Below are 14857 nucleotides of genomic sequence, written 5' to 3' on the forward strand. Positions count from 1 at the left end.
AGTTGCGATGTCATTTTCAGTCGACAGACGTGACAAAATGGCCGCCCCTTCAGATGGCTAAAAACGAGTGGATTAACTCTTATTGCACAATGACAACAACAAACGCAATATTTATCAGAATGCCTTGTTTCAACTTTAAAAAAAAAAAAAAATGCCAGTACAGTAACTCACTGGGACAGGATGGGGCAACACTTGCACACACAACAGTTAAATAGTTCCACGCTATGAAGCAGATTCAGTCTGTGAAAATCCCCAAAGCACTAAAGAAAATACTAATGTGGCCCCAAGAGCTTTTTCATGTGTAGAACTGCAGTGCATCATGCTGAAGAGACTTTTGTTTCCACATCAATCTATTTTAGAGGACCATCATATTAGAAACCGCAATGAGTATGATGCAACGCAGTTGTACACCACTGCAAATGACCACGATACGTCGTGAAATTAAAACCTCTCCAACGATGTGCTTCAACATGGAGCGTCATTGTCGTGCACGGCTCGCATTTGGCTGTGCAAGCGTACCCGATCGAGTGTCCTGAAGTGTACTGTAAAGTGTGCTGGAACGGGTAAGAATAGTGGCGCATGACGGGGAGTGTGTGGGGGTTGCAGCATCAGAGGAAGTGCTCCAGGTGCTCTGCTGCAGGCGTGGGAGACTATTGGAGACGTGTGTGTGCACGTGTAGGTGTGTGTGTGTGTGTGTGTGTGTGAGAGAGACTGAAGGCCCCTCTTAACTGAGTGGCGGACAGATTTATTGATCTGCCAAGAGATGGTGAAACAGCCTCTTATTACCCTCCCGTAAACACACATTCTCTAACACACACACACCCACGCACACACACTTCACAAACCTCATCTGATCTTGTCATCACATAAATGCAGTGTATGATTTGCTTACATGCTTCTTTGTCATTTCTTGACGTGCTAGAAATGGCCTCAAGTTGCAGATGCAACAAAGTAGATGTGCATGCTCGCAAGCATATAAACACTGTAGCCATGCGGTAGAAACCAGTGGGTGGTCAAGAAAAGGTCCAGTGGCCTCCACAGGCCGTGCTATTGTTCTGATGCCTCTTGTGTCAAGAGCCACTTGAAGTACTAAACAACAAACCACAGCAAAACCACTATGGGGAAAATGAGCTAAATCCAGCTATGAGTGTCCTGTGACACTACCGTGATGGATGCACACATGCACAATGCTGCAGGTCAGTTCAGTGTGGTTTTTGCACCCTCCTGATGGGAAAGGATCATATACCGCCCTAATGCCACATTAGTGAGAGCGGTCAGCAAACATGCAATGTATGATTCGGTGCCAATATGACACATAAACAAGCACACTCGCAGATGAATTCTGCTGCAGTATTTTTATATACAACGTAGCAATGCATGGAAATGGTTGTGTGAAATGGTGACTCTCCAAATATATGGGATAGGAAGACAAGAGTCAGAATTTAAGATTCACTCGTGTAGGGTCAAGGGTGTGCCATGAGTAAGTTCAATTCCTGCACGTCAACATAAAATTGACGATGAGCAAGCATGCACAGTTGAATAAGTTGTTGATTACACAATGCAAAAAAGGCATTAAAGTGGAAGTCAACCCAAACAGATTTTTTTGCAGATTATGTTCTATGCAGGTCAAATAGTTGAAACAAGGCATTCTGATTCATATTGCGTTTGTGGAATAAGAGTTAATCCACTCGTTTTTAGCTATCCCTGCGGGCGGCCATTTTGTCACTTGTCGACGGAAAATGACATCACAGTTGCTCAGGTCTCAGGTAACAACCAATCACAGCTCACCTTTTTTCTGAAGCTGGGCCTTAATTGATCATTATCTGAGTCCTGAGCATCTGTGATGTGTTTTGCAGTCGGCAGAGGTGACAAAATGGCCGCCCCCTGAGATGGCAAAAATGGGGTGGATTTATGCTGCTTAACGCATTCCACAAATGCAATATTAATCAGAATGCCGTGTATCAAATAGAAACTAGAATCTGCATAGAACATTTTTTTGGGGTTGACTTCCCGTTTAAAGCAAGTACAATTTTCTTTTGACCTTCAATTCACTACGGGTTATATTTGGAGCATTTTACAGCTTTATCAGCATTAAAAAACACGGTAAACCATCATGATTGAATGAGCCCCCAAACAAGCATCACAGTCCACTCGCCATCCAATACAGATTAACCCTGACGAATTGCACGCGCAAAAGGTAACAATTTAAAAATGCACGTTGACCATTGTGGACTGTCTGCAAAAGAAAAAGAACAGCATTTCCACCAGCGAGGCAAAGGATATGGACTGGAAACCATACGGATGCACCAGCTGCGGGGGCAGGTGGTCTGCTTGAGGCAGAAGAAGACCACGGGCGCCAGATCGGGGAAGGGCACCACAAGCGTGCTCAGGTCACTTCCGATGCTGGCGTCCTCACCTGGACCCACTTCCTCGATGATGTCATCAGCCTGCGCCGAGCCATACTCCTCATGATGTCCTGGCACTGCCGAGGAAATGCCCCCCAGCGGCACAGGACAATCCTCGCTCGTCATGGCAACCCAGCCGAGCTCTGAGAAGACAGGAGAACACTGTTAGGAAAATTACATTTGCAATTGGATGCTCATATTGATCATAGGCACGAAACATTTGCATGATGAAAGCGGGGTCTTCTGCCAAATCCACTTAACTGATTTACAACATTGCAGTAGATTAAAAAGCTTGTTAACCAAATGTAGTCTTAATTTTCTGATAACATCTCACAACATTTGCACAAATAACTTAAGCGATGAAAAAGGCCAAAGAATCCAAATGAAATGTATTAGAGTAAAAAATAATGTCTCGCATCAACTGTAAAGTTTTATCACGTTATCATAAGATTTTTTTTGTTGAATTAGATACAAATTGTAATTTAAGAGAATAAATAGCTGAGTTCAGTCAAATACTCACAAGCAATCTTTTTTTTTTCATAACACAAAAAACTTCATACCATAAAATTATGAGTTTTTTTAAATTAGTTTTTTATTGAATTTTTAAAATTCTTGTAATATTATAGAATTATTGCCATAATCAGCTAAAAAGTAAATTTTCAGTATGGCCCAACACACCTTTGTACTTAAAGCGGAAGTCAACCCAAACATATTTTTTTTCAACAATATACGTGTGTGCTGCCAAGGAGCCCACATCATGCGACGAATGCATAAAATACTAGCAAATAAATATTGCAGAAAGCAAAAAAAAAAACCCCACCAATGAACGTAAGAGTGACCCAAAAAACCCCAAAACTTTTGGATTTTGGAAACCAGCGGACATAGCAGCTGAAGCCTGAGTGGATGCAAAATAACATATTGAGCTTGGGAGTCCTCGTGCTTTTAACTTGCAGCCAAATGAGGCAGCCAGCATGGAGGCAAGCCAAGGCTGGAAACACATTTACAAATACACGCTCACGGACACACGTTAGATGCTAGCCATGCAATTGAGCACTGGAAGCATTAACAGAGGAACGTTTGGAGACGGGTGAGTGATTATTTTAGGCAGTGTGATCACGTGCGAATGTTCATCTTGATTAATTACGACAACGTGGATGCTTGTGTGCAAACACGTTCAGTAGGCGTGGAGTTATGCTAAATCCTACTACGGCAGGATTAAGTGCCAGTGGAGGGAGAGGCTTTGTTTTTATAGCATAATTATATTAAAGGCTATTTATTAGAAAGGATGAAAATAGGACACGGGCGATATAATAAGCAGTATGTAATCCTCTGACAAGATGCTCTCCTAGAATATCAAAAACACAACACACAAAGAGCCGGAAAAAAAACAGGCTATTGTTTCCTGAAGCATGCCATAGAAACAAAGCTTTTTTAAAAAATTTTTTCTTTTACTCGTTTTCTTTTTGCACCAGCATGGAAACAACAATCATGGCTAAACTGATTGAGATTTGTTCTCAATATCACACTTCTAAATCATAGTAGTATCTGTGAATCATGTTTTCATTTATTAAAGAATATAAACATTTGGAGTGAGGGTTTCAAAAAAGTACTATACGGTGAATAAAAATGAACACCACGTTCTGTGCTGCACACCACAATCAGTGCTAAAAGTCAATAGAGACATGTAGAATATCCGTTTGGTTTTACTAGATAAGTATGATAAGTACTGGCTTCAAAAGTGATAAATACTTTTAATAGTATTAGTATAAAAACATGAAAAGGCTCATTTCCACTCCATGATTAAAAGTAGTATAATATATTTAAGGAAATTTGATTTTTAAATAAAGGAAAATGTACTGTATATATATATATATATATATATATATATATATTTTTTTTTTTTTTTTTACATAGCCTACCAACAGCATATTTATCAATGTCCATTCCTCATTTTTGCTTTCAGTGTAACACAAATGCAATTCCTTTTCGATTTAAATGCATCACTATCCTTTTTTGTTTAACTTGGTATGAATCAGGTTCTTTCGGTAAAGTAATTCAGAATAATAAAAATGTCCCAACCCTACTTTGTTACACTTCCTCTGAAAAAGCTTGATAAACTAACTTAAAAGCTAAGCAGTCTAGGCCAGCGTCTCCACGACATTAAATCGAGCTTGCTCAATTAAATATCCATCCATTCATCCATCCATCAATTTTCTATACCGCTCGTGCTCATTATGGTCACGGCTCAGCTGAAGCCTGCCTTGGAGCTAACGTACATGAGTGCACACCCAAGACTGGTCGGCAGTTCATCGCCGAGCAAATTTAATGTCTAAATGTTGTTATGACCTTTTGCGCGCGTGGTTGTGAAAGAGAATAAGAAGCAGAGGACACACAAGCTCACTGCAGGTGACACACGCACACAAACACGCTGACAAATTAACACCTTTAATTGGAGGAGTAGATGCAAACTGTTAGTCGCACCGTGAAAGCACACTGCGATAAAGCGCAGAATCTGTGCCTCCTTGCTTTCGCCGCCGACACATAACTCAGGAGAAGGTTGGATCAAGCAGTTGAGCTGTATCCAAAAGGGAGTCTGAGCAGAACATTTGTCATTAAAGCTGTTTTTTGAGCTCATGCTGTTAGTTCAATTTTTGATTGAACACTCAGGTTGTACAACTACTGTATAAGTGAGGACTGGGAGTTCAGTGAACGAATGAGCTCAAAGCAAAAGTCTGAAGATGAGGAATTGAAATTGAGGATAAGTGTGCTTCTGGTGGCCACAGATGAATGATGAATGAACGTTAATCAGAACGCTTTGATATACAGCGCTGCTTTGAGATACAAGTTAACTTAGTTCCTTGACCACGCTAGCAATTCAAAACCAAATGAATGGAAATGACATTTACCCATTCCAGACTACTCCCCAAAAAACGGCAACAATTTTTAGACGTATTTTCAATGAGAAAAAATAGCACTCTATAAAATTAGAACAGATCGTAATGACATAAATAGAATTAAGAATAATTTCTCATACTTTCTTATTCAATTCAGTGCACAATGTGGTGTTCATTCTGGTGTGCATGTGTCTACATGTGTTGGTGCATCATTTGTTTTCAACTGTTCAAATGTTTTCAAAGGTCTAGGCTTTACTCAGGAAGGTGGATAGCTGTTGATTGGCACCAAAGATGGTGCAACAGGCAGGGCCCATCAGGATCAACATCTTCCCCGTATCGAAATACACTATGTGGAATGTGCTATACAAATAAAAAATGCTTACTTACAAAAAAATGAAGTTGATCATCTGATAACAACATTCATTTTACCACACAAAATACCTTTTAAATCATCCCTAAAGCAAATGATCATGTAAGCGAATAGAGATTTCTACCTGTTATGATTCAGTTTTGAAGACTATACAATAAGATGAAACAGTTGCATGTCATTCTTTAACAATGCAACATGTAAAGAAGCGTATATACATTGTGTGTGTGTGTGTGTGTGTGGGGGGGGGGGTACTGCGTGTGTGGGCGTGTGTCAGTGAATGTCTCGCTTTGTGTGTCACAGTGTGATTTGGGACAATGCTGAGCCAAGCAGAGCTGCCATGGTTCAGACTGCTACACCAACTTAACACCTGGCCAAAACCTCTCTGGAGCGCTGTGCCACACTGTGGCACACACAATACATTCAGCTGAGAACACACATACACCCCCCCTCCCACACACCCCCACACGTACTGTACACTGAGCATTTCAGAAACAAAGGATGCATCCCCAACAATGGTATAGTATCCTGAACGTGTGAGCACTGTACCACCACAAACACTGCATGCACTGAACAACAATACACACACGTCCACACACACCCACATTGTGACCAACGTGTCTCGTCGGCCACATCAAGCTAATTTTTTTTCTTTGCGGTGACATGAAACAAAGCAGTTTTGACGCATACTGCTGAATGATCAAAATGACACATTATTCTGTTAGCGAGACAATCAATATATTCCATGGCAAAGTATAATGTATTTATAAACTAGCCACTGACAGAGGAGCCAACCCGAAATGAGACTCCTGGCGTTTTGACAGCATCATAAAACATCTTTCGAAAATGTGATTAATGCGACTGTGGCCAAATGGAAAACATAATTCCTACTTGGCAACTTAATGGCAAGTATACATAATGGCAAGTATAAACAACACCCTGAAATGTGTATCTATGGTTTCGGCTGCTTGAATACGGCAAAATGTGGTTTCTGACAGTGTGAGTGTGGGTGGCTGTCCAGGATGTAGTCTGCCTTTGCTCGAAGTCAGCTGGGATTGGATCCGGCTCAACTTTGACCCCGAACATGATATGCAGTATAGAAAATTAAAAGAGGGACGCTATCCAATTTTCTATTACACTTACTGTATCTTGTTTAATGTTGCAGATGGGTCGATTACGGCAAAACACATTCACTGCTTTTTTTTTTTTTGTAATCATTGCGGGCTACTCTGTAAAATAAATCGCAAGGTTATTTAAAATCTTAAATCAACGCATAACAGTAGGTCCACTTGCCCTTTAAGTGCCCTAAAAAGTCTTGAAAATGATCATTCGAGGACCATATTCCGTTCTGCTTAAGTTTGTGCTCAAAACTGTAAACAAAAATAAATTTGACATGCATTTTATTTCATACTACTGTGCATTAAAGACGCAATAGATATTTGGATGATTCACTAACATTCGTCAGGGTGCACAATTTGAAAGTCTCTGAGCTACAAGAGGGAGATTACCACCAACCATCCGACACAAAATGGTTTGTTAATCTGCTGACAGTCAAGCAGTCTGAGACATACAGATGTCAGACCAGTCTTCTGTATTTTATGTCTACAGTCAAATCGGCATACTTAAGAACAAATGCAGTATTTATTCATTCCATTCTTTACTTTCTTATCATCAACAAAATCATTGTCTCTGTTCAAGTTTGGGGGTAACTAAAATCTCAAAAGATGTTTTTGTCAGTCTTCTCTCTAATCTGACTGTGTGTGTGTTCGGTTGAAATTCAACATATTGCTTCAGGAATTTTGAAATTCGCAGCCTCGATGTTCCTCTCTGCTACTTTATCTAATCCACATTTGCACTGCTTTCAACCTTTTGTTGCCCTCTTCTTCCTTTTCCCCTCTCTTCCTTCAGTGACAAACAGTGAGCCTGAGTTTCTTGTCAGAAAACATCTTTAGAGAGTGACCGTCAGTGGATTACACCGAGCCAGTGGCCCCATCATCTTAATCCGTTTTAGCACTATTAGCTGTAAACAAACCGCCAAGAATCTACATTTGCTGTTTGGGTGGGTGTCAGTCGGCTACTGCTGATGATGCTGCCGTGAATGGACCTTAGCACTTTTATTAGCATGGTGCTAACAGTTTGGGAATTAGAAAATGCTCTTAGGGACGGAAGTGAGATTTTCACCGGTATTAATTTTTTGTTGTTGTTCAGTATCGAGTCAGCAATCAACTGATACATATAAATATATTCACCACAGGTGGTATGGTTTCTGAACCTCGCCTCTTAACCAAACCAACTCAGTGTCGATGCCAAGCTCAGGTATATGCAACCGTACTGATTTTGCAATCAATTCTCAAACTTACAAGGAAATGAGCCTTAAAAATAAACGGAGGTTTGGAAAATGCCCATCCAAGACATCTTCGTGGGTTCTCCTATCTTTGGGGTTGAGGTCACCAAGGTGGTTTCCAATGAGGGTTGTATTTAAGGTTGCCCTTTTGTCACCGATTCTGTTCATAACCTTTATGGACAGAATTTCTAGGTGCAGCCAAGGCAATGAAGGTTTGTCTGATTTGGTGACCGCAGTATTACACCTCTACATTTTGCAGATGATGTAGTGCTGTTGGCTTCATCAAGGCGCGATCTCCATCTCTCACTGGAGCAGCTCACAGTGGCGTGTGAAGCAGTTGGGATGAGAATCAGCACGTCCAAATCTGAGACCATGAAACTCAGTTGGAAAAGAGTGGCATGTCCCTGTCCAAGTCGGTAATGAGATCCTGCCCCAAAAGGACGCGTTCAAGTATTTCTGGATTTTGATCACGAGTGAAGGGAGAACAGAGCAGGAGATTGACAGGCGGATCGGTGCAGCGCGAGTGGTGCGGGGAGATGAGCCAAAAGGCGAAGCTATTGATTTACGATCAACCTCACCTTCGGTCACGATCTGTGGGTCGTGAATAAAAGAACAACATACAAAAGCACAATGTGTAGGTTTGCTTTAGAGACAGGGTGAGAAGCTCAGTCATCCGGGAGATGCCCAGCGTGGAGCCGCTGCCCCTCCGCATCAAGAGATAAGCCGGATGAGGTGGCTTGGACATCTTGTCAGGATGCCTCCTGGACCCCTCCGTGGTGAGGTGTTCCAGGCACATCCCACTGAGAGGAGGCATTGGTAAGGAACCAGGATGCACTGGAGAGATTAAATGTTCTGGTTGGCCTGGGAATGGCTCGGGATCTCCCTTGAGGAGTTGGACGAAGTGGCTGGGGAGAGGGAAGTCTGGGCTTCGCTGCTTAAACTGCTGGCCCCGCAACCTGCCCTCGGACAAGCGGAAGAAAACGGATGGACAAATTAAATCAAATCAGATCAGGATGTGTCTTGATTTGCTTCCTCTCATCATCTGTGCTATGTTCTGTTTTATTTTTCGTCTGTGTGTGCCCAAATGATGCAGGGAAGAAGGGTGGTGCGTCACTCTTGGACTCCACTGACTGATTTATAACAGTGTCTCTCAACTCCCCGACACAAATCTATAGTGGCAAGAGAGGGGTGGCCCGATAACGTTGCTGATGATTTACTGTTAGACCTCCTGCTGTCACTCTCATATCCTGATAAATGACACGCACTTTTCTTTGCAAGACCGACAGCCGCCATACTTGTGGGTGTAGCAAATCAGGGTTAATCGTAGTGCTAGCGCAGCCAGTAAACTTGAAAAGGAGTGTGTAAAAATGAGCAGGTGTTTTCAGCCCCAAATTAGACAATTAGACGAGAGCAATCGTCATGTTGTTAACCCCATATTGACAGAGGAAGATTGTTTGTTGAATAGAATGTGCTGGGAAGGCCGTGTTGTGTCAAGTAAAAATGTTGTTGGAACAGGATTGGTTGAAAATAAACATTCATGTTCCTCAGCTCACTTGCATCAAATATTAAAGTTGCTCTGATGCTGAAAATAAGACTGCAATGCAACATGTAGCAGAGGTCACAATGCTCCACAATGTCAAACATGTAGGACTGTTGTTGAGAAAAGAGTTGAAAAACTTTCTGACTAAAGACTGGTTAGTATTAGGAAGTATCTGTAAAACCTGAGAGGGGCCAGCTATGTGTCCACTTCCCATACGAGTTTAAGAGTAGACATATAAACATATAAAGACAACAATGAAAAAAAGAAAAAAAAAAAAAACGCAATTGAAAATACCAAAATTGATAAATGTAAGGACCTGATCAGTTCACAATAGGCTCATACTCATTTCTCCCCTTTATCCTCTGAAATGTAAAATAATAATTGTTCACTCTCATCCGGCTCTTCTATTTCCCCTCAAATCGGTTGGCTTTGACACAGAAGAACAACTGTAAGTTTCAACTTCAACTTCTTCAGCCATACTGGGTCAAACTGTGCTAAAAAGACATTCCTGAATAGAAGGCTTTCAGGGTCATTTCAAAAAACGTTTGATTGGAAGTACATGGGGGTCTGAAGCCAAACATCACGCCATCCTATATTAGCTACTGGGCAATGTTGAATGTTGAAGCCAATAAGGGGAGCAATTTCTGCTGACTGATAGATAAGGAATACGAGACAAATAAAAGAGTGTTACCAAGGCAACCGGTGCTGGGGAGCACTTTCGGGAGGCATTATGATTTAGTTTGACTCACCTCGACATTACTCCTTCTTGTTATTGCCAACAGGCCTCAATGCATGCGTTACAAAAGCTACAAATCCATTTCAAATCTGCTCCCTCAAAGCTTCCGAGCCATAAGATCCCAGGGATGGCGTAAACTCCAAGTGGTTAAACATACGTAGAAGAAATTCGAGAGCGTGTGTCAACAGATGTTTTTCTTCCATTGAATGGGGAGCACATCTGTCAGCACTTCTTATCTTTTCAGCTGTCTTATTCACCAACTCTTCCTCTACATTCACAAGTTACTTTCTAGAAGTCTAAAGTTTGGAAACTTTGAAAGCAAGCAATGTGTGCTTTTTTTTTTGGAGCACAGCCATATGTGAGAATTCCACTATGGCCATATGTACACACGCACGGGTGTCAATGCTTTGCGTTTGCAAAAAATTGTCACTTGCGATACAAATGGGGGGAAAGCGGAAGGGAGAAAAGGCACAACAGACACGATGCATACTGAATCAGTTGAAGACAAAACAAGAGCAAACCAGATTTAATCATGCAAAAGATGGAGAGAGAGAAAGAGAGAGAGAGACAGGAAGCCCAACAGTGATTGGGTGGTAATTGAGGACGACAGAAAGATGAAAGAAGTTAGGAAAGTGAAGGACAATGCACACACACATGGCAGAAAAGAGCAACGTGGCTCAGGACAGGAAAGAGATGCTATCTGGAAGAAAAATAACAGCCAGATGTAGAGAGCCATCATGGTGATGATAATATACACTCTCTAGCCACATCCTGTCTAATCTAATGATACGCAATATATGACAAAGGTGTTTATTATTGCAGTTGTACTTTGCAGTGATTTAAAACTGCTTCATACAGAGACGCATTTGCCGTATTTTAGCCGCTCCTTTACTTATACAAGTGCAAAATGTTAGCAAGCAGCATCCAGTATGACGCAGTGTACTTCCACACTAGCGTCAATCAAAACAATACGCGATCTTCATCTTCATTGCCGCACCGCAGTTCTTTTATTGCATCTCATTAAATATTGCAGGTGTACCTAATGAAAGTTTCGGATGCCTGTAGGCTGAATCCTTGTCCACCATGTTCTCTTCCCTCTCCTCACATCTCAAATCTTAAAGCTCAAAGGAATCCTCCCTAATTACCTCATTTGCGCAAACATGCTCATTGCGCGAGAGGGAAGGGAAGGAAGGGTCAACGCTTCACCTGCACATTAGGGGAGGAAATGAACAGGGAAGAAATTCCTACAAGGATGCGCTCGTTAGTTCTACGTGGATTGGAATAGCAACACTACTTGGTTTTATTCTAATAAAGAGTATATTGGGAATTGTCAGTTTACAAGCATTAAAAAAAAACACTTCATTGTGCCAATATAGAGTCAAGTAGTCATTTTAACTTGACACATTTGCAACTGTCACAAAGTGTCATAAAATGCCATTTTTGCACAAAATAGCTCACAAGCAAACTATGTTGTAGAGCACTGAAAACAGAACTTTAGGAGAATTGCGGCCAGAGTTGACTTTCTGTTCAAGGTTTGTGTTTAGATTCGTGCTAATCACACGCATGCATTGTGTCGCTCAAAATACTGCCTTCCTTGGTTTGATATCAAATAATTGATATCCATGTAAAAAAATAGCCAAACTGTCCATGTGACAAGCGTATCAAAATTGCCTTATGCAAATGACCCTCTTTTGTCTCTCCCATTTCCCTTTCAAAATTGACCAACTTCAAACAATTATTTGCTCGGTTGCTCCTCCCTGCTCCCTTTTCGCCAGCCTCCAGGTAGCACGATGCAAGCAACCCCACCCTCATTTTCTCCCTCACCCCACATTCGGCTTTGTCTTCACCACCATTTCCTCCCCATCTCCTGCCATGCTCCCCTCTTTGCCTTCTCCCGTTTTCATCCTCCCTTCCTCTCCTTTCCTTGCCTTCTTCACAGAGTGCTGTGTCAGGTCTTTTTACCCTCAGCTGTGTAAAATGAGATTTGAAAATGGCTCTCGGAGCCTGCGCCTACACCCCCCCGCCCCAACACACAGCAAACTAAACACACATGCATAAACACATATAAAGGGAAGGCCACTCGTAAATATAAAAGATTGTGATGCCGCTTCATAGCATACTCACATATCAAGGGAAAGAGATGGAGAATGGGTCAGGGATTACGGCAAGAGGGAAAACGGTGAAATAGAAGAAAATGAAACACAGATGGGTGATCAAGTGGAACAAAACATGGACTGAAAGGAGAGGCTTCGCTTGAAATTCACTATGCTCCTTGTTTGCGCTTTCCCCAGCGAGAGTGAGAAACACCGTGAAGGGAGTTGCACTGAGTCGGATATAAAATGCCCATCAGGTGTCAACTGATGCTCTCCTATTTATACGTAAAAATAAGGAAAGATAAGACACCTCCACTTTTTCACAAAAGTGGACTTAGATGAACATGTTTTCCCATTTCTTAGATATTTCCAACTAGTAAGACTCCAAACACGCACATTTGTCCCCAGAACAATCAAGGAGAAAAAACAATGAGAGCTAAATTCACTTTCTTGAGTCACCTGCATTTCAATTCTTGCACCCGGATTTGCATGTTTACTCTAATGGCGGCAAAGCAATGAACAGCCACAAAAGCAGAAGCCAATTAAAAGTGACAAGTTCCGATTGGATAGTAAAACAAAGACAAAAAAATCTTTCAGCCATTGTCCGGAATATAATCTATAACATACAGTATACTATATAGACGGGCAGACAGATACTTAAATCCCTGAAAATAGAAAATACTAGTAGATACAATCAAGATTAAGAAAAACTTTGCGTGTGAGCATTTTGAGTTGCTACATAATATTACAAACTCTCAACACTCACAAAGTTGATCGAAATTTTGAATTCGACTTGAGTGGTGCCGTGTGGGAAGCGTTACAATGCATGCGACTGGTCTGTGTAGTATACAATCACCATAAATGCTGTGCATGTTCGAATAAGACTACTGTAAATACCCGATTAGATCTGATGAATAAATTACAAGCATATAAAAAAAAAAAAAATCTAAAAATAGTTGTAAATCAGGACTCCAGATTGAGTGCCTATTGAGGACCTCTGCTCTAAAGCAAAAAATTACCATTTCATACGAACACTTGGTGTAGCCCTAGCATAGAAGAAATATACAATACGGACTTTTTAAAAGATGAGAAAAAAACAATAGAAACTTTTTTTGCAACATCCACTCAACCCATTTTTGTGTTGTTGTTTTTTCTTGGCAGGAGAAAAACCTTCCAGTTTTACATGGCTGGTCTTTAATTGAAGATCGGTTAGTGTGCTATGAGCGGTGGGGTCACACTTGTTAATGTGGCACGCAGGTGGGATGGAGGTAGTCCTGTCAGCGACAAATTGACTTTAATTCTCCTATTTGCGCTCAAATAACCTCACCAACTCGCACATAACTGAATTATTTAGTGTTTCTCTTCCCTTCCTCGGCTCTTCATTATTTAGAAGATTACCGTTTTTCGTTGCTTTGCTTTTATTTCCCTTCACTACGCTGCGCCCTTGATCATGATACCCTTCTCCATCATTGTTTTGTTGACGATTCGTTGTCTGATGTTGTTTTTCCACGCGGGACTCAAGATTGCTCTTGATGATACTCTCTCCGTCAAAAAAATTGCACTTCATTGATCTCCGGGGATCATATGGACCTTCTAGTTAGGGTGATGTGGGCTCCACCTGCTACAGCTTTGAAGCTGACAAAGGCAAAAGAGCTGCTTTAAGTGATGCTTTTACATGATCAGGTTAGCCACTCAGATGAATCAGCCTTGTCCCACTTGCTGCGTTTACATTATGTAACTTTAAAAAAAAAAAAAAAAAATGGAAAAAAAAAAGCAAGGTTCTCCTGGTAAAACAAATGTAAATTAAGAAGTGCAAGTGGCAGAATCAAAAATCATTATTTTTTGAAGCGTCCAGCTCACTGTCAAGCAACAAGCAAATGAATGCGATCGGAAGTGAAAGCACGCACCTATTTTCAGTCAAGTAAGGCATAATGTTTAACTCCTGACAGAAAACAAATAGTCAACTGTACACTGAAGTACTCAAAGAAGATAAAAGGGGAAGAGAAAGGAAAGAGAGTGGCTGAATGGAAAAGATGTAGTAAGGAATGCAAAGATATTGTGACAGCGGGCTGAGAGGCAGTTCTACACTGTCAGGCAGAGGCTCCCTCAAGGGTGCTTAAATGCATTACGGATGTCCACTGGGAAGCACTGAAGTCATTAACTGTACTTTTGCTTCAAGACGAAAATAGTCAGGATTGCCGGCAACTGAGGGTTTTACCACACAAATGTACACTGATTTTTTTAGGGGAGGGAAACAATACTAAACTTATTCCGTCTTGGGTTCAGTTTTTGGGTGTTTTCTGAAAAACAAACAAAACAATATGGGCTCATTTTTGAATGCGATACTATGCAATTGTTATTTTCATTGTGATTGATCAAGCATCATATTTGTAATGACTTCAACAATTGATGAACGGGTTACAATCATCATGCAAAGCAGGTCCAGCATAGTGCAGGTCAAATTAGAGGTGACAGGGA

At 41.2% G+C, this 14857-nt stretch overlaps 1 protein-coding gene across 4 annotated transcripts in view; it reads right to left on the reverse strand.

Moving 5' to 3' along the window:
* Positions 1 to 14857, reverse strand: part of cacna1ia (calcium voltage-gated channel subunit alpha1 Ia) — a 114570-nt gene that overhangs the window by 80586 nt on the left and 19127 nt on the right. For all 4 annotated transcript variants that reach the window (XM_086054986.1, XM_086054985.1, XM_086054987.1 and 1 more), the window contains one exon: positions 2282 to 2548. In XM_086054986.1, coding sequence (XP_085911112.1) covers positions 2282 to 2531 — 250 coding nt within the window. In that variant the 5' untranslated portion in view covers positions 2532 to 2548. The remainder of the gene's footprint in view (positions 1 to 2281; positions 2549 to 14857) is intronic.

The sequence above is a fragment of the Filicampus tigris genome, chromosome 16 (assembly GCF_054856515.1).
Source record: "Filicampus tigris isolate MCC_2025a chromosome 16, RoL_Ftig_1.0, whole genome shotgun sequence".
Classification (NCBI taxonomy): domain Eukaryota; kingdom Metazoa; phylum Chordata; class Actinopteri; order Syngnathiformes; family Syngnathidae; genus Filicampus; species Filicampus tigris.